Source organism: Eurypyga helias, unplaced genomic scaffold (genome assembly GCF_000690775.1).
Source record: "Eurypyga helias isolate BGI_N326 unplaced genomic scaffold, ASM69077v1 scaffold14749, whole genome shotgun sequence".
NCBI lineage: Eukaryota > Metazoa > Chordata > Aves > Eurypygiformes > Eurypygidae > Eurypyga > Eurypyga helias.
In genome coordinates, this window is record NW_010270435.1 from 90,329 (window position 1) to 116,997 (window position 26,669).

General features: G+C 40.7%; 1 protein-coding gene across 1 annotated transcript in view; it reads right to left on the reverse strand.

Moving 5' to 3' along the window:
- The window catches only part of SAMD3 (sterile alpha motif domain containing 3), a 37,832-nt gene that overhangs the window by 8,735 nt on the left and 2,428 nt on the right, over positions 1-26,669 (reverse strand). The window contains exons 3-5 of the mRNA XM_010158453.1: positions 11,908-12,093; positions 11,516-11,600; positions 4,377-4,544 (exon numbers count right to left, since the gene is read on the reverse strand). Coding sequence (XP_010156755.1) covers positions 4,377-4,544; positions 11,516-11,600; positions 11,908-12,093 — 439 coding nt within the window. The remainder of the gene's footprint in view (positions 1-4,376; positions 4,545-11,515; positions 11,601-11,907; positions 12,094-26,669) is intronic.

Genomic DNA, 26,669 nt, shown 5'->3' on the forward strand with positions numbered 1-26,669 from the left:
GGGAGCCCATCTCTGAGTACCCATGCCCACAACCACCCTTAATTTCTTGGCATCTCAGATATCTGTGACTAAAGCCACTAGATCTAGGAGCCACTCAGGTTGTAGGACTCTTTGCCTACACTCCAGATGCCTTTTGGCAGCAACCTCCAGCTGATATACTTGGAACCATATACAAGTAAATTGTCTTAAGATGCTCAAGTTAAAGCAAGAAATACACACATACATAAAACAACTAGACTCTGAATCCCTCGTGTCTCCCATCTCCTGAAGCAAGAGGATAGTTAGTCATTTGGTCAGAGACAGGTTTTTAAATAGAGACCCAATTCCTTAATGTCCTTTTGATGTATCATGGGTTTTCCCAGGATAAAAGACTTATATTACCATATTCTTGTAAAAAGCCCCAGCTAGTGGGGCACTATCATGAGTCAGTGCCACAGTCAAGGAAGAGGAGCTGATACATTTCTGTGGGGAGGAAGCGAGCAATTCTTACACATAATGTGCATCTCCAAGTTCTAAGCTTTCAGTTACTCTTGAAAGCCAGCATCCTAAATCCTAAAAGTCATTAATGTCGACACCAAAGTAACATGACTGCCTTATCATGGAATGATGGAAGCTCCCTTGTTGAGGACAGCAGGAACGTCTTGCTTGGTTTTTACAAGGGTTTACACCAGGTCCTGAATGGTAAATGTAGCCTAGCTGTTGCTAACAAAGATCAAGATGGCTTTTTTGAAGAATGCCAACAGGACCTACTGACTCCTCGGTTTGAGAGCACGAATAAAACAGGACCAGTTAAAGGGATGGATACGAGGATGCTGCACTGCCAACCATGGATTCAGTTTCCTCACCTGGGATGCTTTGGGAATATTCCTTTGGATGGAGACTAATCTGCCTGCTGGAAAGGGTAGAAAGCATGCAGTGGTCCTCGGACAGCACTGCCATAAGGAGATCTGTCAGAACAAGCCACTGGATGGCTGCCTTAGCAGTAATCCCACCCTGGCCACAAAAAGGACATCCGGTTTGCCTTTCTTACTTATTTTCAGGTGTGACCACCTTTCTCACAGAAAGTACCTCCCATTTGCAGCAGATGAAGGGCATTATCATTACAAAGCATTCTCCCCTGGATTACTGCAGCTCCAGGATATTTGCCTGACTGTGGAATGTGACTGAGGAAGATTCTCACACCATAGCCATAGAATTTGTTAATTAAGGAGACTTTCCTGATCAAGTTCTGAATATCCCTGAGACATGGAGGCTCCTATTCATGTCTATGTCAGGCACAGTCCAGGCTTCTTTCCAATAGTGGTTCAACCTGATGAATATTTGTAGGGAGCATCATTTTAAGCAAAACTGCCTTCAGTGACAATGGGTTCATGTGCTTACTTACCATCATTTTATGGCCCTAAACACTGCACTTGCTCAAGACCTTTCCTGTGACATTAGCCACTCTAAAATGAGTATAGTCTTCAGTTTTGCTTGAATATAATGTTCTCTAATGAGGAGCACATCAGCAGATGTTTTAAAGAAACTGGACGAGAAAGCCAGATGGTGCACCTGGAAGCAATGTCCTGCATGGGAGGTCAAGTAATGCTTGTGCTGTCTTTGGAGGAGGAATGCCTGTTGGCAGGTAATGGGGTGTGGACAGACCAAGGGGCGGCAAATGTCATCTGTGGCTCTGGACACACCCCTAAATGACACAGGAAGCTTGTCCTGGCAAGCAATGTTGGTTTTGGTGGTTTGTGGGGTTATTTTGGTTTGGTTTTCCCCCCCCCCCCCACATAATTAATTTGAAAGAGCTGTTAAGGATGTTATTAGTAGTAATAGTTTTATTGCTTTTTTATATCTAAAAAATGCCAGGTACACCAATGAGGCATTTCCTATTAGTAAATATTCTTTTTATCCGTTTCGTACCATTAACAGTCCAAGATTATACTGACACAAAGCACGTTTGACAGAGTTACATCTTACGACTGTTGAGAAACTAAAGCTCGATATAGAAGTCAGCTGTGTGGCTGGTAAGTAGGTCATCTGCTGGGAACAGCTGTACTCTTTTATCTGCACTGCTTGCCAGTTGGCTTTGACCTATAATGCCCTAAATGTCCTTCTCTGCCTGTTTAAGAGAGAGCTGGTGACACAAAGGGGCTAGGAATCCTTCACTGATTATTCTCCAAAGGTCTCCTTAACCTAGAATTCATTTCCCACCCTTTTACCTTAAATAATCATAATGTGTTGGCTTCTGGTCCACACAAGGCTGATCTGTTCTTCCAGACATGGAAAAGGGTTGAAGGCAAGGGGATCTGGCTAATGCTATTTTGAGTATCATTTGGGTTTGCCTGTGGTGTTGGCTTCTAGACCAAATATTCATTTTTGAGTCTAAGACTGTTCAGCAGTTTAAATTTATCACAAAGTAGTTGGTGCCAAGGATTGGCAGAAAGGTGCCTTTATGTATTCCTAAATATACAGAATTAAAACCCCCACGCTGCATTTGTTTAAAAGAGTATTACACAAACATCTTGTTGAGCTGTGCACATTTGTAGTGACATAATTTAGGATCTCAGAGCCAGACATGCCTCCTTTCAATGTAGAAACACTTTTAAAACTAAAAAAGCTGTGATTGCCTCAGTTTTGTGGAACTCATTCTTAAGCCTTAATAGGCCCCAGAAGTGTTAATTCCTGCACTTATATTTATATTTTATTTATATATATATGTTCAAGATACTGGAAAAATGAGAGAAAGAAAGGAAAAGTTGTTCAGGGATGCTCAGCATCCTTGCCTCCTTCGAATTTAACTCTTATTTGCTCACAACATTAAGGCTAGCAGAAAACGCCTAGGACTTTAGAAGGCATCATAGAATCACAGAATGGTTTGGGCTGGAAGGGACCTTAAAGACCATCTATTTCCAACCCCCCTGCCATGGGCAGGGACACCTTCCACTAGACCAGGTTGCTCAAAGCCTCATCCAGCCTGGCCTTGAACACTTCCAGGGATGGGGCATCCACAGCTTCTCTGGGTAGATAGAACATGCTTTCTTCTTTAATTTCTAAAGCAAACAAGGGAAGACCAGTGATGGCCTTGGGCAATGCAGTTAAAAAGAGTGGTGATGCCTAGTTTACAAACACACGGTGCAGTACAGTTATACCTTCTCTATAGAAAAATGAAGTTGAGCATGCAGTCCCTACAGGATCACTGCAAAGCCCTTCTCAGCTAGCTGATGTGACAAAAAAGACCCATATTTGCCCTTTTCAAGCATTAGCAGATAAAGAATGGCTCTTATTGCATGCACAAAACCAGGAGCTTATCATTTTTCCTTTACTGCATGCAAGACTCTCTATTATTTTGTACCCAACTTAAAGGTTTCTTACTTCACACATACTGCAAATCTTTCAACTAAAGCAGGCAAAAAGAGAGAATTGTTTATTCCTGCACACATTAATCAAAAGGGGATAAATAGAAAGTACTTCTAAAAAAAGTCCCAAAACCCAAACATGTATCTGCATTTTGGGTAGAAAACTACAGCTACCTTCAAACACAAAAGCAATGTATGCAGAAATGCATATCCAGTAAACCGCTTTGCTCCCCTAAGTACATGCATCTGGTAAACAGCAGGATGGACATGTGTAAACTATCATCAAATATCTGCTTACCTATCTTCTTTATCACATTTTTTACGATTGTTCAAATTTTACCACATTTAATTGCATTACAAGGAAGAGTGAGGAGCACTGGCAAAGCATAACTGGAACCTTAATGTATTTATGAAAGTGTCTAAATTAATTAGTATGCCTCAAACACTGGACAGTGATAGCTCTCTGAATCCTCTAAATAAAGGGATATACAGCAACTGGATGCATACATTATTAAGCATCCCTATGGTTATCACACATTAACACAAACAGCTTTTACGTAACAAAGTGCAATGTGACAGTAGGATATGGCCATTTGCCACCAGCTCAAATATCTTTACGTTCTTATTTGTACAGAGGTTTCAGCTTTTAGACATAAGCCTCTATTGTTTGGGTTTTTTTGGTTTGGGTTTTTTTTTTTCCCACTCTAACTGGAGGTATATAACCTAAACCAGAATGGGAATATTGCATTAAAGAAAGCCCAGAATTTTCTGTCGAATTGGCAACAACTCTATATGACAACAAATTTGCAAGGCATCTAGTACTGGGTTTAGCTCTGCTGTTGATACTTAGATATCCAGAAATTTAAAAAACAAACAAAAAAAAAAAACCAAGAGTCTGGCTATAGAATGATCTCTATACAAAATGAGACTAAATAGGATGAGATCACTTCGTTTCCCCCTTTACTAGCTGGTGGCCTTACCGTCAGCAGGGGAGCTGTAAGACACAACTCAGTTAAGCGCCAAAAATCTTACCTCCACCTGCAACCGGATGTTACCAGGTTTGTTTTCAGCAAACGAAGATTTCCTGGTCTGTCCTCGCCTGTGGCCAAACTTGCATTTGTTCCTCAGGACTTGCTCATCATCTTCAATGGGTCTCCGCACATATTTGAAACGATCTTTAAGGGCCCGTTTCCATAGCAACTGCATGGGGAAAAAAAATTAGTCTGTCATTACCTGTATCTGTCAAGAATTGCCCCATTCCTAAAGCAGGTCACTTTCTTTTATCTAACTCTACTTTATTAAAAAGTGTTTGCCACTAAGCAGAAAAAGACTGGTAGGGTGACATCGGCACACTGATGGCTTCAGGAACGAAGGAAACACAGCACCTGTGCAACATGACTCTATAGCAACCGAACAGTGGGGCTACTGGCACCGCCATGGTTCATTAAGGATGACAGTAAGGGTAACAGAATCAAAAGGTTAGATTTATCCAATAGAACCAGAGCTGTCAGTGAAACCACAGTGTACTTTCCTTTTCTCAGCTCTGAGGTTGGGATGCTCCGTTCATGACATCATGTCATGCAACCACACAGAAAATCAGATCAGCTCACTGATGCCACAGAAAACTAATGGGTTGTTTTTTTTGAGTGGATTATTTTTGGTCTATCTCTGACAGCATCTGACTGGTTGTGCAGTTGTACAATCATTGTATCTAGCACAAGATAGCGGGAAAGACACAGCGGGGTGCTCCCTTTTGCAGGGAATCTACAGTTACCCTGGATCAAGTGTATTATTAAATTGAACTCAAAATTGCTGAATTAAGAGGATCATTTAAGTAAGTCCTAGTGTTTGTAAGACTCCTCAGGGCTTGTAAATTGCAAATTAAAGGCAGTTCTGCACTGTAAGCGGACGCAGTCCCTGTTCAACGGAGCCATTCATCACTTCTTGGTAGTCAAAGACAGAGTTTATGTGGTCCCACTGTGTCTTCTTTTAACTTGGGTACTGAAAAATCACTTCTGAAAATTGGATGGACAGCAACTTCCTTATGCGCCCTTATGGACAGACGGCTGCTTACCTGATATCCCTGGCTGGGTGTCCCATGGCAGGACGCAGCCATGCTAAGTACAGACACACAGGGAAGCAACTGCCAAGCAAAGGTGGTTAAACTTGTCTGCAGGCAAAAAGTGCAGTTGTGAATATTGAAGATGTTTTGTCAGATCCTGAAAAGCTACTTCTTATTACAGTTATTGACGGCATTTCAGCAGTCAGAGGAAACAAAAAATTAGTCAGAAAAGTGGCTGTAAATGACAAGATGTGGCAAGAGAGATTCCAATAGCTGTTACCTGGCTTTCTAAACTTTATTACAATACTATATTCACTTAATACTGTACTCAAGCCTGTACTCACTGACATACTAAAACACAATGTAAACAGAAGAATGATTACACCATATTTTGTACTAAATGGTGTCCTTTATTAGTCAAGGTCACATGAATTTAAGGGTTAACTTCGGTGTAAACCAGAATTTAGTAAAAGTAGACTAAGTAGCACAGTATCTTTCTTTGGAGCTAGTCTGACATTCCTGCCTTTCTCACCCACGGGATACAGAAGGAAGGGTCTTTTCGGAGACGGTGATGAAGGCAGCGTGATCTTGCCTTCTCCGGCTGAACATACTGCTCCCACCTCCCTCGGGTACTAGCTGACTTACAGGCCCTCAATCCTAAAAGCAAGAACTCTATTAATGGTGAAAAATGACAGTGGAAGAGCGATGAGAATACCGCCCCAGTGGCATCTGCCTTGTCTTTTCTTGAGCAGAGCGGGGCCAGCCAGGGCAGGTGTGCCCTTCCTGAGGGGACAGTCTCTGTCACCCACCTACGGGCCCTTGCAGAAGGACCGTCTCAGTGCCAGTCACATCTGAGCACCCAAGAACTGGAAAGAAAACAAACCCATCTGCATTTCTAGTATGTAAACTTCAGGCTTGGGGTTCTGACAGAACAGGAGTCATGTTGTCACTAACCTAAAGCTAATGATTAGAAATAGAGTACAACTGCTCACCCAGTCTTCTCACAAGGCCTATTTACAGCCTCAATCTGAGTATTACACCCCAGCACTGTTTTCAAAAGCAGTAAGGTGACTACCTGACTTGGAAATCCCATTTGCTATCTGCCTGAAACATTGATTGTCCTATATACGGTTACAATTCTGGCCCTATGCATTTACATTTTGATGCAAATACCCCAGCATTATACGCTTAGCAAAATTTATTTGAGTCATTGTTATTTTAAGGCTGTTAAGAAACAAGCAAACAAAAAGCTTCAGTTTAATGCTTCTCTGAAGTGTTCAACAGATGTTAAAATATTTTAAAACATGATCATCCCAGAATACATTACCAGCTGACAATTTAAATATCCCCTTATTTGAGTTTTGAGCAGTTTCTTTCTTTTGAAAACCTTTGTCTGGCTAGGAGACATTTTTGCTTATTCTTTCGTATGGAAGAATATGCTGACACCTATACAGAGCTTTAAATATCCCCCAAAGTTCAAAACATTCAGCTGTTTCATCCTCCTGTCCTCAGATAAATTAAGAGTTTTAACTAAATCTATTTCTGTAATAGGATTCTCATAAGCTTATCCAAGTCCCTTCTCACATATCTATTTCATGAATGAGACCATGAGTGGTTTCCCTAGTGGGTAATGCATCTTCTGAAAAGGATGCTTTCATTACCATTTTTGAGCTGATAACTTTATTTTCTATTCATTCCCCGCCCCCACCAAAAAAAGCCCAAACCACCCCAGGAAGGTTTACAATGCTTGCAAGGGAGCAGAAGGATTAGTCTGTGTCTATCTGACATAGGAGGGAAAGGATTACATGCAGATTAAAACCAGTAATTTACTAGCAAATAATCATTTTGTGTGCAGTGGTTACATAAATCGGGCATGTCAGCACTGGGAATCCGAGTTTCAACAGCGTCACGGCACTGGTCCGCAGCACTGTGCTCCAGGGAGCAGCTGACACCAAGCCCACCGGCAAGCAGTGCAGATGAGGGAACCCTCTCTTTTCCTCCTCATGTGCGGTTGTCTAGAAATCATACAATTTTCAGCTGTTGGCTGAAATGAAATGAGGGATGTGACTCTTTCCAATTGGTTAGTTGTAGCCCTTTAAAAAAAAATAAACATAAACAGAATAATACCTTGCCAGGGGTCAAGAAACAGTGTCATGCCAATTTTCTTTTCACTGCTGGAACTATGACCTTAGCTTTTTTAATACAACCTATTTGTCTGTAACTACTTACAAATGGTGTATTAGTTACTTTATAGATCAGAAATCTGATAATCTATTTAATGATTAAATGGAGATTAACTTTTTTTACAGTTGTATATGTTATTTTAGGGTAACATTGTTCTTTAAGTAGAAGAAAACCTCATGGGAAAAATTCCTTAGGTAAACACCTTACAGCACTTCTCTCTGAAAGCTAATCTTGGAACAGGGTGGGGAAATCACTTTCATTCCAAGTTCTCCATAGACCTCTTAAATAGTTTTGAATATGAAATAATTTAGTTTTTAAAATTTTTTTAATTAAAATGATAGTATTTCAGATATTTTTTTTCTTAATTCCTGCTTCTTCAGTGACCTAGTAAATAGCTTTATTTTTAAATTCATAGAATATAAGTGGCTTATTTGTAACCTTATATTTAGACTTTTTAATTTGGGATCATTATCATCATTCAAACAGTATTCCATTAGATGTCCTTTGCAAGGACTGATGGCACAGAAGCATATTTTTCTTTCCTGCAAAATTAAATAGGAAACCTTTTAACCAAGAAAATTATGGGTAATCTACTAATAGATCTCGAATCACTAAACATTTAATGACCTCTCATTGCAACAATGAGATTGAAAATATTAGACTGTTTCTACATAATGAACACGTTGTTTAAACTAGTTGTTTGAAAGAGTTTGGAGTTGTAAATAAGAAGTGTTCTGTATTAAAAAAAAACCAAAACACAAAACCCACAACCAACAAACCAAACAAAAACAAAACAAAAATAAACCCCCCAAAACCCAAAACCAAACCCCCAAAAAAAAAAAAAGGAATTGTATAAGTTTGCAAGTAGATACGAAAATAATGGTATGAATTTAGTCAGCCATGTTTGTATTTTTGTTGTTGTTCCTCTGTGTTTTCTAGCATATCGCAGAATCACAGAATGGTTTGGGTTGGAAGGGACCGTAAAGACCATCCAGTTCCAACCCCCCTGCCATGGGCAGGGACACCTTCCACTAGACCAGGTTGCTCAAAGCCTCATCCAGCCTGGCCTTGAAGACGGCCAGGTCTTTCCCCTTTCCAATTTCATTTCCATGAAAATGTTCCACCAATAGTGCTGACATTTTCAATTCAGTTTCTCCAAGATTTTCATTACATCAAGTTCTTTGCATTCCGATTTTCTGTTCTTGGTTAGACAAAAAAGCCAATTTTGCAGTGTTAAGACCTCTCGGAAGCTCGGGGGATGAGCTTTCCCCTGTCTCAGGCAGAATGTCCCAGGGGCTGCCTCTGCCCACCCACGTCGTGCACAGATGTGCATACCAGCCGTGGAAGAACCCACAACAGTTTCCACCGCATCCTTCCAGCGGCCAGGACATATCCATTTCTGGTGAAGGGCTTTAGAGCATAGGACTTGGGAGTCAAAAATAAAATCACATCACTGACACCTTCTCAGGCCATCTCGCTGAGAGCTACTGCAGCCTTCTGCAGACCCCAGCAGGCACTGTGGCTGCTTCTCAACCCCAAAGGGTAAGAAAGTGCTGTCCTTTTATGCATGAATTTAGTTTAACTGAATCTAAGAATTGAGACGTAGCACAGAAATAAATAGAGAGCGATGAATTAATGTCATTAACAATACAGTGGGATACAGAATTTTGCGTGGCAGAGAACGTCCATAGTGCTATTCCTCTCTTCCCGTGTAGACATCAAGACCACATTATATGAACTGCATCTCCAGAAGTTCATATATATGTTATTTAGCAGCTACTGTAACAAGAATTTTGCTTAAAATACTACTCTTGTGTAACAGTTTTCCCTTCTACATTTAGCTATCAGTCCCCAGATAAAAAGCTCTCTGCTTTACCTTGGAATTATTTTACTGATGACATTTTGCTTAAATACTTTCAATGTACTATTCAAAAATTGTAGTAACTGCCTAATTATTACAGATAAACAACTTCAAGGTGTTCAAAACCTCTCAATAAATAGTATTTTACATTTTACAAGTCCTGTGATTCAATATTGTTATCAGGAACAGCAAGCATCAATTATTATAGTCCCATGCTAGCCTGAGGCAATCTTAAAAGAAAGCCTACAAAAACTTCACTTTTTTGATCTGCTGAAGACACTTTTACTAAAAAAAAGATGAAAGAATTGTGGTTAGCCACTTTTTGTCTGTTGTTCATTTGTTTCTTAAAGGTATATGAAATCAGTTTTATTGCAAGCCTCAAGCTAAGTAGCTGTGCATACATTGTAGGGTTTGTTTTAAGCCATTGCTGTTGTAACACATATCTATCTCAGATCAAGAAAAAAAGAAGTATTTATAGCCTTTATGATTGCGGTGGAAGAACAGAATGTCTAACAGTAGGGCCAACAAAAATAGCAATTCATTTGCACCCCCTCCTCCAAACTTAACTATACAGATATACACCTCTGTGCATTTTTTCCTGCCTCAGCCCAGGCAAATGAGAGGGGCTGGCTCAGGAACTTTACACTAGCAATATTGCAAACTGCTAATTCCAGCCTCCTTGCTTACTTATGGTGGTTGCTTCCAGATATGCTTTCTGGTAGGCTTGAGAGAAATATCAAAAGATAAAAGAACAACAACCCTGAAGTCTTTGCTCCGCCATGTAACTTCTGCCAGCACAAATTCTGGGATCCATCTGGGAAGCGATGAGCTATTTTTCAAAGGATGGAGTTATAAGTAGTTTCACTGGATCTATGGTCCTGCTGTAATTAAAGCCCTTAGAAAACCTAGTTTGAGTATCTCTGTTTAAAAGCAGATTTTAAAAGTTAAGGGCTGTAAAAAGGTCTTCAGACCCAACCTGAATGTCATTCCAGCTCCCCTTCACGAAGGGAGCCAGATGAAGCTGTAGCATTACCCAGGACCCCAGCCGGGGACTTCCACTGGGGTATTCAGAGAGGTATCCTGCTTAAAAATAAGGGTGGACTGTTGCTCTCTGATCCTTCTGTTCCCACTGTCCTCTCCTACATGTGTTTGTTTTCTTTAGTCCCTTCCCTCCTACAATGCCTGGGCTCAGGGGAGAACTAGAATAGCCACCACTCAATCCTCAATTTTTTTTTTTTTTATTCTCAAAATTATTTTGCTTCCTGCAGTAACTGCACATGAGATATATATATATATCTTTATATACATTTAAAGCTAACAATCCCCACTGAGTCTCACAAGTTTTTACAAGATGCTATAAAAGCATCGCATGGCAAAGCAATGATGTGAAGTCAAAAGGTGAACGCTGTCCTCTGAGACCACAGATATGTATTCTGGGCCACAAGAGTGAAAAAATATAGTTCAAATTTAAGTCATCACCTTCCACTGCTTTCTGTTATGTCCCCATTGAGATCCCAAACAGTGTTTTTAAATATATATTTTTAAAATTAGCCCTAGATTCCTGACATACTTAAACCAGTAGTGTTTCTGCATGCTGTAGCTAGATATCTAACATGTAAGTGATCATAATGCATTGCAAGAGCATCAGTCATATGTTAGTTCTCATACACACAATTTTCTAAATGCTTGGGTTCTTTGCTTTTGAAAACAAAAATAAGTCACATTTACTTAAATTTATCCTCTGGGAGAAATCAGTCCAGAAAGAAACTGTACCCAACAAGCAACCAGGGACTTCATGCACAGATCTGCATGATCTCACAGTGGCTTTGAGGAATGGCTCTAACTAGATTAATCTTTATTTAATATAGTGAAAAAAGAATGTGGTTTGCCAAACGTCAAAGTGAAGCTTGCAGCTCTGAATAGAGCCAGTATATAAGAAATGGATATTGATTTCCTCTGAGCTGCGTCATTTTCTTCTGATTTTTTTGGGGGGGTGGGGGGAAACCCCAACAAACCAAACCCAACTTGTATTTTTCAAGACGGAGTACTCTTTATAATACTTACAAAGCCATTCCCATCTTCATCAAGGAACGGGTATGCCTGCAGCAGAGCATTGACAACAATGTTATATTGCTGACTGTTCGGATACCTGTGCAAACAAGGTGGAGATGTAAGAGAAATACTTGCTATTCTAGACAATATTAGACACTGTCTGGAGTCTAAACTGACATATATTAAACTGGCTATTTCCAAGACTGTTGATTCCCCTCCAAATAACAAAGGGAACAGCTTTAAGGTTTGCATGAAGTCTTCCTGTTGGCTTCAACAGGTTTCAGGCCCTTTGCCTCCTCTATTTAAGTGGGTATATTAAAGAGACTGGCTTTACATTCATTTGAAAATTTACTTCTGCAGCCAACTGGTAGTGCCCCCAAATAAATCTAACAATTTTTACTCACAGGGATCCTTCTAGGTATTTTGTCATGTCTGCTTGTAAAAATTCAATAATCCTTATTCTCATACTGTGATCAGGGCATTTTTTTTCTGCTAATATGCACTTGACATCGTAAGGGAAGACTGGCAAAGTATAAGAACTTGTCCACTGCAATGTCTTGCATCTTGCAAAAAATGATTTCAGATTCTTTCTGTAAAAGAAAAGATTATGTCATCATGATCACGTCCTTCTTCTATGAGAATACAAGCAAGACAGAAAGAAAAATAAAAACAAAAATCCAAGACAAAGGAAAGTTATTGCTACAGATATCCGAGGCTTACTCTCTTGGTTTCTACATAAAGGATACCCACAAAAGCTGCAATCAAAACATATGGGGTTAAAACCAGATGTCAGTTGTGAAATGTTTTAATCAGCAGACGCTAGAAGCTGGTCACTAACTGAAAGCAGAGGCAGAGCAGAGGAAGTCACTGGGGACTTGCTACTGTTGCAAAATAACTTTATCTGTCATCATTTATAATGTGTTTGCTACCAGTTCTGCTGACTTAATCGTGCAAGTAAGCTGAACAGCTTAACTGAATAAAATACTACACACGACATTAGCTAAGACTGCCCTCCCAAAGGGGAAAGCAACAAAGGGGTGAAGGCAGGTATCACCAGCACAGTGGCTGGAAACAAAGACATACAGCCCCTAAGTACCCCCAGCTCTCATCCCAGGAAGACCATCAGCGCTATTTACAGATGGCACACCCCAGCTGGGGTAAGCCTCAGGCAGGACATCACCAATGGCAACCCAAGTGCCTCCGGAGAGCCTGCCAAATCCTAATTCTGAAGGAACAGGGAGAAAAGTAGAGTTAAACTGGGCTGGAGGTCAATCAACAGCCACCTAAAAGGTGAAGGTTCTGGCAGACCTAGGCAGCTTCCCAATCACAGTAGTCCAGACTCAATGAAGAAATTTCATTTGAGAGGGTCAAAGACATCTAAAGAGTCCTGTTACGTATGTGATATCACTGCAATTTATGTTTGCTTTATTTTCATTTGAACTCTGCAATTTGGAAACAACTACCAGACTTTTAAAAGAATCTTTAAGATAAAATGCTGTCATTAGAGATGACATATGTAAATGCTTAGATGGTACAAATTAATCTAGATCTCTATATCTGCATTAATTATCTGCATCTCCTTTACATGCACTGAAGAGACATAAGCACTACTGAAGGATGACAGAATAACCAGAAGACATCTAAATCAGACCAGATGTTCTCTCTCATGTATTTCTCTCCACTGATTATGAAGGAAATGAAGATAGCTACTACAGTTGTTGAAATCTGTACTGTATATGTCCCAAGTAAGGAACCCCCTACTTGGTAGGTGAAAGCTCCAGCACAGAGATGTGTGGCTGGACTCGGCATGCTCTGGTGTCCCTCCCAAGCTGCACTAGCTTTTGGGTCTATGAAAGTTACGAGACGGAAATGCTACTAGGCTTCAGTCTAGTCAACAGACACATGTTTTCACTCCTAAATGTCTCCATAGAACCTACAAACAAGAGATAGGTATATAAACAAGAGTTGTGAGGAGTTTTAGCAAGGTCTTCATTGGGAGTTTTAGCTATCCAGCCTCTTCCAGATAAGGGTGTAAAACAACTTTGGGTAGCGTCATCTGATTTACCATGTAAAATGGGTACAAAATGGCCAGGGCTGCTGTCTCTCCAAGCTCACCAGATTTTATGGGACACAGATGGTTAACAGTAGATGCAAACTGTAATGAACTCTGTTAGTACTTTACAGCCTCAAAAAAACGAAAAGCTGTGTGAGGAGTGACAAACATATCCACACAGACACATTCGTGACCTTTTTTGGTGATAAATTAATACAGAGATGGGAAAATAAAATCCAATCCAGATTCTGAAATCACTTGGAAATCTCTCCTATGCAAACAAAGTGCAGATGTTCAATGCAGCATCAATGAAGACCCTGTAAGTTTGAATTCTGTACTTTCACCAACTTTACCGATGAACGGCATGTAGCAGACAGGCTGCAAGTTATTACATGCTGTTTTCAACGTGCTGTCATTTAAACTGGTCAAAAACGTACAGAAGTTTAAAACATGAGGTAATTTGTAGCCGAGCAGCACCAATACTCCTGTTGCTGTTAATACCAGTGATGCTGAATTGCCATTTCAAAAAGTGGAATGGTTTAGCAAGTTCAGTTCAGGCAAATTGAACTGTACTCATTTCCTTGGAGAAAATAAAATTTTCTTGGATTTGGGATGGCTAATAGCCATGGAAGCATGGTAGCTGATCCCTCTACCAGTCCCTTCACATTTGACAGTATAACAAAAATACTCAAAATTTAATTTTACCCAACACAGAAAATACTTCCTTGCTGTTCAAGCAAGATCCAAAAATTCCTTTAGTCTCTATGGTGCAATAGGTTAAATATTTTACCAGCTTTTGCTGAAATCATCGCTGTTAGGCAGTCATGTTAAATATGGGCAGTAACATCTTGCAACGAAATACAGGTTTGTTTGAAAATAGACACAATGACACACTAAACATTATCCCCAGAAAGGCTCACATGAAAACTTATTTAACTAGAATAACAGTTTAGTTAAACTGTAAGTGCACTGGGATTTGTGCATATAGCCAAGACCTTCCTTGATTGTGGAGAACAACATTACAGTTAGAGATTTCGGTACAAATGAATACAGCCTGTTTCTAACGGTCCCTTTCTGGTCTGCTAGCTAACCTGAGACAGAGAGATAAGATCAAGACCCCAAAGTACAAATTCTTACATCTTTTCTCTCAGTTCTTATGATATTTGATGCTGCAGCTACATCAATCCGATGGCTAGCTCCTGCCAAATGTCAGTCACCCTCTTCCCCCCATTGTCACGTGTCTCTACCACTTTCTTACTGGTACTGGGAAGTTTCTACACCTGCAGCAAGTTATTTCAAGGATCTGCAGTGATGAAATTCTTTGTTTCTCTTCCTAGTTTAGATTTCTACCTGTTCAGGTCTCCAAAATGGCTCCCCACAAGGTGAAACAAAACCAGTGCAGATGAAGCAAGCTGGTCTCTTTATGCTTAGCTGCAATATGGGACTGCATCCTAAGAAACATATCCTCAGCAAGGACCCAACTAGCCACAGAGCTTTTGACCACTCAGCTTTTGTAGACGACCTCTTTACTTACTGTACTAAGTCACAGCACTGTTTCACATGGCTGTTTCTTTCTTTGGCTCCATATCAACCTCACACGGCTCACACAGAGCATGTTTACTGAGATATGAAACTATAAAATAACATCATTTTGGGAGGAGCTGTTTGTCTCCTTCAGCACAACCCCAATTAAAACAAACACACACACTCTCCCCCACCTATTTGTATTATGTAAACCCTGGGATCTCTAATCCCAGTGAATATCTTGTTTTATTGCCGAAAAGGCAAAGATTTTACACACTTGTTGCATCATCGAGATAATTTAATGAAGCTTTTAGACTGCACTGAAAAGTGGTGAATGAACACAGTACCATCGTCTCCAAGATCAGCGTCCTGTGCAACCTCAGGCAGAAAGTCAGAGCTGACTGAATTAGCTGTAACAAGTCAATAAAAATAATCTTATCATCAATATAGACAGCTCAATCAAGATAGCTGTGCTAAGTGCAGTAGATACCTAGAAACAGGTTCAACTACTAGATCATATGATTTTGTAATTTTTAAGCTTCTGAGCATACTGTCAATAAGGATCAGTTTCCTGCATCTATTTGGTTAATTTAGGAAAAAATATGACTTAAAGGCCAACTGAGCACATGCATGAACAGGCTGTGTGGCACATGTTTTTCTTATTGTCTAATTTACTAAAATCCATGAGTTTATGGTACCCATCGGTGCATCTTGTATCAGCTCAAGGCCCAGTACGCCAGAGGGCATGAAAGTTGGGCAGAACCTTGCTGACATCAATGGGTTTCCATGTACAGCATATCCAGATAGAACTCAGCACCTAAGTGGAGCCTCAATACATTCCCATTTTCATGGGTGAAGGTCTATCCTTTCACATGTCTACAGCAAATATCAGCAAGAGACTCCTGTCTGAAAATTTGTAGGCTGGAAAAAAGTCCAAGGAAGAAACAGAGAAGAGAAAAACTGGAACTTGCAGATGTGAAGGAAGAAAAAGCCTGCAGCTGTAGAAAATGTTCCTTTTCTCTAACACATATACGTTGTCATACAGTTAAAAACATTATAAAGTTGTAAAGGTTGTTTCCATCAAAAGGAAGAAATGATGACAGATGATTAAATATCAAAAGAAACTATTTCCCCCCTCTGAATAGTAGGATAAAATAGGGCTTTCTCTCCTATTCAGAATTTTAAGATCTGTGCTTGAAAGATTCTCATGTCTTTCTCTTCATGTGCTTCACTGCTGTTTCCTACTTCCCAGCACAAATGCAGTTTCCCAGTTATTCCCTTGTCGTGGTTTAACCCCAGCCAGCAACTAAGCACCACAAAGCGCCTTGCTCACTCCCCGCCCCAGAGGGATGGGGGAGAGGATTGGAAGGGCAAAAGGGAGCAAACTCGTGGGTTGAGATTCACAGAATCACAGAGTGGTAGGGGTTGGAAGGGACCTCTAGAGATCACCTAGTCCAACCCCCTGCCAGAGCAGGATCACCTGGAGTAGATCACACAGGAACAAGTCCAGGCGGCTTTTTAAAGTCTCCAGGGAAGGAGCCTCCACCACCTCTCTGGGCAGCCTGTTCCTGTGCTCTGTCACCCTCACAGGGAAGAAGGGTTTCCTCATGTTCAGGTGGAACCTTCTGTTTTCCAGTTTATGGCCACTGCCCCTAGTCCTGTCACTGGACACCACTGAGAAGAGCCTGGCCCCATCTTCCTGCTATCCACCCTTTAGATATCTACAAGCATTGATAAGATCCCCCCTCAGCCTCCTCTTCTCCAGGCTAAACAGACCCAGCTCTCTCAGACTTTCCTCATATGGAAGGTGCTCCAGGCCCTTCATCATCTTAGTGGCCCTGTGCTGGACCCTCTCCAGTAGTTCCTTGTCCTTCTTGAACTGGGGAGCCCGGCCCTGGACACAGCACTCCAGGTGAGGCCTCACCAGCACAGAGTAGAGGGGGACGATAACTTCCCTCAGCTTGCTGGCCATGTTTTTCTTAATGTATCCCAAGATGCCACTGGTCCTCTTGGATGTGAGGGTACACTGTTGGCTCATGGTCATCTTCTTGTCCACTAGGACTCCAAGGTCCTTTTCCCCAGAGCTGCCCTCCAAGAGAACAGCCCCCAGCCTGTACTGCTATATGGGGTTGTTTTTCCCCCTGTGCAGTACTTTACGCTTGCCCCTATTGAATTCCATTAGATTTCTCCCCGCCCAGCTCTCCAGCCTGTCCAGGTCACGCCAGATGGCAGCACAGCCTTCTGGCCTGGCAGCCACTCCTCCCAGTTTGGTTTTGTCAGCAAACTTGCTGAGAGTATGTTCTATCTCTAGTGCTTGATGATGTCTTTTACTGTTTCAGTTCCCACTAAATGTAGGAGGAGGTATCCTTTAGACTGAACAAGAAGTTACCTGCAGTTAGCTTCAGCAAGACTAGGAAGTGGGAGCTGACAGACACACTGTAGCTGACCATTTCCCAGATAAGCTACAGTTTCAGCTTTCCCTGCTTTACTCTTGCTGTAGAAGTCATCAGGTTCAGGACAAGCACAAAGTTACAGGAAAAATTAATCAGCTTTAAAGGAAGTTTGAGAGACGGAAACACAACCTTCTTCTAGAAGGAGTTAATATTTTTTGACAGTTTCCATTCTGAGGAGCTGCATCACGTAAGTGAAGGCTTCCAACTCATGCAAGGGCAGCAGCTGTAGGTTACAGACAGGGGAAAGTGCTCCCTGGGGAATCTGAGTGACAGAACTGCCAGCTAAATCAGGCCATTTTAAAGAAACAGGGTTTATTTGCATTCACCCATGTAAGATGTGTTATACTGTATCCAAAGAATTTTAGGTATTTGTGGGTTTGTTATTGTTGTTGTTTTGTTTTATTTGGGTTTTTTCCTGTTGTTTTTATGATTTCACTAGACCTTAACAATTAATTGCAGTTAGTATCTCCTGCGAGTCATCTGTAAGGCTTTGCTTATTTCTGGCATGGGAGAAAGGAGATTGAACAAATACTGTTCCTGCAAACTTTTTTGGAAGAGTCATAACACTGTATCAGTAAATTCAGCTCTCCTGACCTCAGCTGCTCTAAAACATGAGTCCAGATGCCCCAAATTCCAAAATATTGAGGCAACAAGCACAGGAGAGGTATTATTGTGAGCCTTCTCATTTAATTTAAGTTAGTATTCTGAAGCTTCCCACTGCAATGACAGAGACATGAAATGCTGACTTAAAAATAGTGACAGAAATTCTTGTAACCACACAAACTGAAAACCTAAATGTAAAGAATCTCCCCCAAAGCCTACACAAACCACACCTCACAGACAGAGTTTTTATGCAGATGGAGTAACAAATTAGGTGAAGTTTTAAGTAATCATTAAAACAAAAAAAAAGAATAAATTATTTTTCTACTATGATATATCATTAAACAGGGGAATCTCCTACTGAAAAAATAGCTTTAGAAGCATTGAGACAAATTCATAAAAGAAAGATCTGGTCAATCACTATTGAAACTAATAGGCTAGATGTAATTTGTAAACATTAGTTGTACAGGTATAATCGAACGAAACGTCTGATGTCTGTTCTTCTGAACAGAAGAGACAGATGGTTCTTTTCTTCTACTATGGACCACTGTCAAAAACTTAACATATGTTTTTTAAATGGCTGTTTTTCATGTCTGTATGAACTAACTGAGAAAAAGATCACCACATCTACTAGAAATAATTCTAATGATGTCAACAGTAAGGTTTCTGCATAGAAACTAAGCAACTCAGGTTAAAGAGGCACAGTCCAGCTGTGCATAGTTGCATATGTATATATAAGTATATATTAAAAACTAATATTTGCTGTCTCTCATGTAAAGGGAGCAAAATCATCTGCAATAATGGACTAATGGACAATTTTTCAGGCTAGTTATTCTCTCTCTCTTTTTTTTTTATTTTCTTCTCTTTAAAGCACAACCTTGTTTCTGACAAAACAGATTAAACACTGACCAACAGTATCTATGTGTGGGTAATGAGGAATCAAAGGAGCCCTACAAAGATCAGTAGCAGAATGACATGCCAAAACTAAAGAGCACCTCAGGTGTAGCTACCCAGTAGTCAGTGCAATTGCCTGCAGTCCGACTGAGCTAGATGCAAGACTGTCCTAGCTAAGGAGATGTACGACATCGTTAATGTGGCTCTGTGCTCCGCTCACCTCCAGCCCTGATCAGCGTGGTGTTACTAGTGTAAACGTTGTACTAGTGCCTGCTGATGGTTACCTGACCTCAAGAGGGCTTCCAGCAGGCAAACTGGCTTCACTGAGCAAACACATGAGGGGTGATTGGCAACCATGCTGGGCAGCACAGCCATCCTGGAGACGGAACACAAGTTTGTTTTTAAAAGAAATATTCCAATTCATTGTCCTTGGTATCAGCCCCAACTGATGTGGGAACCAGCACCAACATACTGTCAATGCTGGCAATAGGCCTTAGTGGTATATGAACATTTAGCAGGGCCAGGTTTAGTTGAAGACTGACCACATATTCCAAATTCGCAGCAAATAGAGAAGTTCAAGGCAGTCAGGGATGGCCAGAAGATTTGTTATCCTGCTTGTGCACATAAGCCCAGTCTGAGAAAATTACTTCAGGGTGTTCAGACAGTAAATCTGTTACACAGCACTCAAGAGCTACAGAATACGTTTTTATAGAAAGAATAAATGTACAAATAAACCTGTACCAGGACATCACTCGTGAAGGAAAAGAGCTGGACCATCATATTGGAAAGACTGAGAAAGGGCTATGTTAGGGATGTCATTTGATACACAAACACCATGAGGAAAGGGAGACAGGACATATAAACCAACAAATAAAAGGTTTGTATTTCACAGCGGTGTCAGGTATTTACAAGTAATGACAGCCTCTGTCTTAGCAACAAGATAAACACCTGGCTGCCAGGAGTCAAACTGCTGGTACTCCCATACAGAAAAGCAGGTACAGGGGAAATATATTTACTAAATCGTCCTCTGTAGCTATCTTACTGTCTTCATGAAAAAGCACTGCTTCAAGATTCATCTTCTTGGGAGATTAACAAAAAGACTGGCCGTTTTTACTTCTGTAATTGCTAGCAAAAAATTATTCCACTAAGGTAACCTGCAAACCTCATCTGGTTATACATATACACAATTTAAATACATTAAAGATAAAATTATACAACTGCTGCATCCACTTACTCTTTATTTTTGTGTTTAAAAAAATCTTCTTTGATATTTTTGTAATATTTAGTAATATGAAGAGTGTATTTAACACTGTTATTAGGACTATCTACACAAGAAAAATACAGAGAAAATTTGCGCCAATTCATCACTGCTAATAATCTATAAAATCATAGAATCATAGAATGGTTTGGATTGGAAGGGACTTTAAAGATCATCTAGTTCCACCCCCCCTGCCATGGGCGGGGACACCTTCCACTAGACCAGGGTGCTCAAAGCCTCATCCAGCCTGGCCTTGAAGACATCCAGGGATGGGGCATCCACAGCTTCTCCTGGCAACCTGTTCCAGTGCTTCACCACCCTCTCTGTGAAAAACTTCTTCCTGATATCCAATCTAAACCTCCCCGCTTTCAATTTAAACCCGTTACCCCTTGTCCTGTCTCTACAGGCTCTTGTTAAAAGTCTCCCCCATCTTCCTTGTAGGCCCCTTCATGTAGTTCTCCAGGCTGAACAAGCCCAGTTCTCTCAGCCTGTCCCCACAGAGGAGGTTCTGCAGCCCTCTGAGGACCCATGAATTAATTTCAAGCAAAACCATGATGGTTATTGAAGCTGTAGTTGCATGGGGTTTTTTTTGTAAAACACATTTAAACCAACCCCACTGAATTAAACTAACCCATGGCAGAATTGACTCTAGAAGTGCTTACATGAACTGCTCTGCCACCAAATAAATGGGTGAGGTGGGAATTCCCACTAAACAAAAGTAGAAGTTGTCATGGTTCTTAACTGCTTTTCCAAATACGGCCTGGCTGATGAGAAATTGGTACTTACCCTCCTTCCTGTTCAGAATAGGACAGTCCAGAGTGCTTTATTTGCAGAACAACCTCCCTGTATTACTACAGATTCCCTCTCCCCACCAGTTGAGAGTCTGGGTGGGAGAAACACATGCACACTCTAAACATTCCAAATTTAAAGCAATGGAAAAAAAAAACCCCACTACTTGATCTAACAGAAATATCAGATTAACGTTATGCCAAAATAGGAAAAATAGCCACCATTAATCTGATGTGAAAAAACATTTTTCACCTTTGCACGTAAATCCATAGACTGGAACTTAGTGAAAACCAAACCAACCAACCCACTCAGCCAGCTTTCAAAGCATATTAGCAGAATAAACAGTGGAGTTGCTTTCATACTCTAGGCTAAGAATCAAACATTGTATTATAGTCAAGGCAACTTTTTGTTTCTATAATCAAATTTATAATACAAACACCTTGTTCATCCCTTCACAACCTGCTCATAGCTGGCCTAATTCCCTCAAGCACATAAAACATTAACATTTTCCATCAGTTGTTGAAAATGCAGCAAGTACTATAGGGAAAGGAAGGCAGGAAGAAAAGATTAAAACCAAAGTATTGAACCCAGTCTCTGTAATATTGCATTTATCAGCGTGGGTGAAGTGATAGACATATCTAAAGAGCAGCATTCACCTCCAAAACCAGTATATATCTAGGCATGAACCTAGCACAGCAGTTCATGGACGTGAGGAAGGTTCAGTTCCATCCTCAGTCAGTTAAAACTGCTGTTTTGGAGAAAGATATTTGCCAGCTTCTCATTTGGCCTTTAAAGAGAAACCCTCATAAAATTTACTCAGGTCTGCAAGCCTACAAATCATCACAGCTCCACTGACTTTTAGGTCATCTACTACTTCAGCAAGAAGGGGCACTTCCCTTTACCACAGCAGCCTTCCCTCCTCTTCTACTCCTTTGCCCCAAGGTGAATTGGCATTGCTCTTTTGCAGTCCCTTCCCTTTACCAGGCTGTTATGGGACTTTGAAAGCTACTACTGACAACTTCTGCTGAGAACGTTTCCTAAAGCCAGCCTAAACTGGGCTTGTTTAGCCTGGAGAAGAGGAGGCTGAGAGGAGACCTGATCACTGCCTACACCTACCTGAAAGGAGGTTGTGGAGAAGTGGGTGTTGGTCTCTTCTCCCTAATGACAGATGATCGGACGAGGGGGAATGGTCTCAAGCTGCGCCAGGGGAGGTTTAGATTGGACGTAAGGAAGAAGTTCTTCACCGAAAGGGTTGTCATGCACTGGAACAGGCTGCCCAGGGAGGTGGTGGAGTCACCGTCCCTGGATGTGTTTAAGAGACGGGTGGATGAGGTGCTGAGAGATATGGTTTAGTGGCGGACAGATACGGTTGGACTGGATGATCTCTAAGGTCTTTTCCAACCCAGTGATTCTATGATTCTATTCTGGATTATGCTGATTCACACAATTCATTTGAAACCCTTTATACAGCACAAGGCAAATTACTCATATTTAATTAAAAATAAACATCCTTTAGAAGTACAGGCTAACAACCATCATTGCAAGATCATTTTAATGGTTTATTCCCAGGGTTTTAAGTGATTTGGTTTTGTTTCATTGGCAACAATGCTGACAAGATCTTTGGGTCTGGGTTTTTTGTTTTGTTCTTTTGAAGCTCGTATCAGGGTTTTATTTTAAAAGCGTTAACGATGTGATTCAGTAAACCCTCTCCTCTGTTCCCAGAGAGCCTTATCCCTAACTCTTGTCACTTTTTTAAAGTGACGAAATAGACATGTTTACAGAAAGACCTCTCCTTATCTCAGAATATCAGACTGATGGTGAAGCCATCCATCACATCCATGGGGGAGAATTTACAGCAGGCAGATATAAAATGGGGTAATGAACAGCAGAGAAAGGTTCACAAACAAGAAAATTGCCTCAGAAGAGGAGCAGGACTCTTTCAACTGCCCATCTCAAAGGAGAAAAGCATGTGTACTAAAAAAAAAAAAAAAAATCAAAACCACAGCAAAACCTCCTCCTTTTGCCTCCAGGTTTTAAAACAACTCATTTTGATACCCGAGGAAAATGAGCGTGCAAATGGAAGCAGCATGCCTACATTCCCAAGTGCTATATGTAAGGTGACTCAAGCACAAAATGTTTTTTATAGCCATATTGCACTCTGTAATGATTAATTTGCCAGATTGCTATTGAAAGCACATCTGTAAAAGAGGATTTTTAAAAACTAGACAAATAAAGACAAACTAGTATCTTGCACTCTGCATGAGGCAATATGAGATAGTGAGCAAGTACTGAGTATGAAGAAAAGAAACAGGCCAATTGACAATTGCATTCAGTTAAATCCTAATAAATTTCAGTTCCTGCTTTTTTCTAAATAAACCTAAAGCTCGCCTCCAGTAATTAGGTTCACTTTTTAAAAAGTATCTGTTTAGTTGTAACGAAGCAAAAAGAAGTGTTGATATCACTTTCAAGAGGTAAGGAAAATATAGTAAAGGCATTATAAACTCACTTTTGCTTTAGCACTCTGTGATCAATTAGTCCATCTTCGTTTTCAGTTAAGCACAGATATTTTTTTTGCTCCACAGAACCAGAAGAATCTAAGATTTGTCTGTCAGTAGCCCTGAAAGGAATAAAAAAAAAAAAAGGGAAAAAAAGAGTTAAATTCTGACAATTTAAAAGGAAAACTGTAAATAATACTGCCTAGTGATATTCTAACTACTACACAGTTACAAACCACATGAAAATAAACCTCCTTAACATTGAAGGTTAACCGCCTTCTTCACAGCCTGGCATTTCCTGATCTCTGGGAATAACTAATGGAACCATTAACCATTAATGTAACCATTACAATATGTGAGGATGGGGGGAGATTTAGAGTATTGTAAGGTGATTTCTATTCAAATAGAATCTTGAACAAGCATTTTTTCTGAGGGTTAAGCCCATCTTGAACTTTTGGGTCAGCTTTACATTTGTCCAACCTCTCTAGAAGTTCCCTGAATACCACCTAGTCTCACATCACACTGTTCCTGGCTATTTGCTCCACCTCTAGCATGTCACTAGCACCAAAAACTCCAGCGACCCTCTTTGCTATCTATGTGCCAGTCCCAGCCATTGCTTTCCATTTAACCTGTGCATCTACCTCTCTCCCTCCTCATTTTCCTGCGCTCTCTTCTTCACCCTTTGCTTGTAGAAGCCAACATCAACGGTTTTACTGCGCACTGGTGAAAGGCAGAGCTGAGATAGGGGCTACTGTCATGCTGCCAAGAATTCATGGCAGTCATCACCTATTTTTTGCCTTACAGACAAGAAAGGTTGGTGACAAAGCCAGTAGCTTTGCTAGCCAGATGCTGGAGGCTCCATTCTTTCCTGGGCTTGTAATTTCTGACATAATCAATTAGGTTTTGCTCATTCAAAGCTAAAGCTGCACCTCCTGAGATCTGGGGAACAGGGAACAAGATTACAGGCATTGTTCAACATTAGCACATTGTGTACAACCAGATGTCAGTGAACATTGAACACAGAGTCACTTCACTCTACCGAGAGTCTCCAGCTTCTAACTGAATCAATTGGGAAACAGTACAAAAACGTTCTCAATGAGGCCACCAAGGTGACATTATCAGAAGTCTCACTATTGCAAGCGCTGGTGCTGAAACCTTCCCAAGACTCGTTAGAGCCAGGCTCAGGGAAATGTAAACACACATTGAAGAACTCAGCCTCCCCAAATTTATGACACCTGGAAATCTTTTGGGGGATGGCATGGCTTCCTTTCTGTAACTCCTCTCTTCAGAGCCTCTGAACTACAAAGTTGCTTTCCAAACTGTTACAGTCTCAGCTACACTCACACACAAAAAGCTATTACTGGAAGTGACATTAATGTATGCTGTTCTCATGAATCGATACATGTCTTTTTCAACTATCCTCTTAAAATCATAAAAATCCATTATGTTCGCAGTGTGGCTCCTAGAAACAATCAATCTTGGAACTGGAAAGCATCTTTATATTTACCTGGTAACATCTGTATGAGCTCCTCATATGCACATAAACACACTTTCTACTGCATGACCCAGAATGTGTCCACCTTACCAATGACAGACACAAGATGTTATTTCTGCATCCTAATCCAAAATGCTGGAGATGTGTCACATTCAGTGTTCCCTCACAAATCCATTACTTCCACACAGAACATGTTCAGCTACCATACTCAGAATTCTATGTCCAACAAATGACTTTATTTCTGTTCCTAGCAGAGGTGAGCTGAGCAAAACTCACATGCAGACAGAAGTGCTAAGGACACCAGGATAAAGAGGTGGCCAGCCCGGAGTGCACCAACAAGCACTGGGAATAGCAGTCACATGCAAAATGCAAGGAAATATTGCTCTTGGAAGCTCCACAGTGGTTCCAGCTGTCCCAGAAGGAGACTGCTATGGTGCTGCATTCTTCCCTGCCCCTTTGGCTGATCAATGCCCTTTCCACCCTGGCACCGGTACCAGCAGGGTGAGCTAGTTCTGGGAGTTGGCCTAGCTGAGAAATGATTCTGCAAAACAGGAAAGGTGGTTGGTTTTCACCTGGGCTCAAGCAACGCAAAAGAAGAGGTAGGCACAGGCAGACTCTGTTTGCACAGTTGCCCCCTGCCACTGTGGGACCACGTGCTCAGCTATAGATACTACTAACTGTGAAACTTGGTGCGGTGATTTGGCTCATGTGACCAAGATTGCAATTCAGCCTAACATCACTCAGCAATGGAGGAAATGTGAGTTCATTTCACATATACTGTGGACCTATGAATTTTTGGTTTTGTCACATATTCTGTTCCTCTGTGTCAAAGCAGCTTAAAAAGAAAAAAAATTACATTACTTCAAAACAGTGTCTTGTACTCTTTATTCTAGTCATGAGTCCTTGAATTAGGTCAAAAGAAATTATTCTTACAGGATTTTGTTCAAGATGTACTGAACAGATAAAGTAATTTCAAATTATGTTACTAAGACAAGCACTCAAGAGTTAAGAAACGAGTTACAGCTACCTATGTATGAGAATACAGGTTTTAGTTTTCTAATAAAATACTATTTTTACTGCAAGATCTTTTTCATCATTCTATATCCCAAATAGAATAGAACAACTTGATTTTTTTATTCCTCCTAAAATAAATGACTAAACGCATTCTTAAACATGCATGAGTTTTATTCTGTAGTTTTTGACTCTGACACAGAATGTGTGTCAGAAACAGCAGCTAATTTACCTAACTTCCCTGTAAATAGAGGAATACCAGTCTCTTATTTTCCAGGCAAGAAGACTAGATAGGGAAAAAAAAATTATATTCACTAATATTTGAGATTTCCAGCATTTGATTCTTTTTTTTTTTTTTTGATTCTGCAGAACTTCCCAGAAAAGCTGCGCCCTCATACTACTGCAACTACGCAGTCTTTGGGGGACAGTAAGGCTTAAGTTGCACAACTTGAGAAGCACACAGGGAAAGGTCGTGTCTGAGATAAAATCTGGCCAAACATCCCTGACGAAGTCAAGGATGGAATCTAGATATCCAAATCAGCATTCAAACTGTGCTAAGCATAAGGACATGTTTTCTTCTGAACCCTCCTGCTG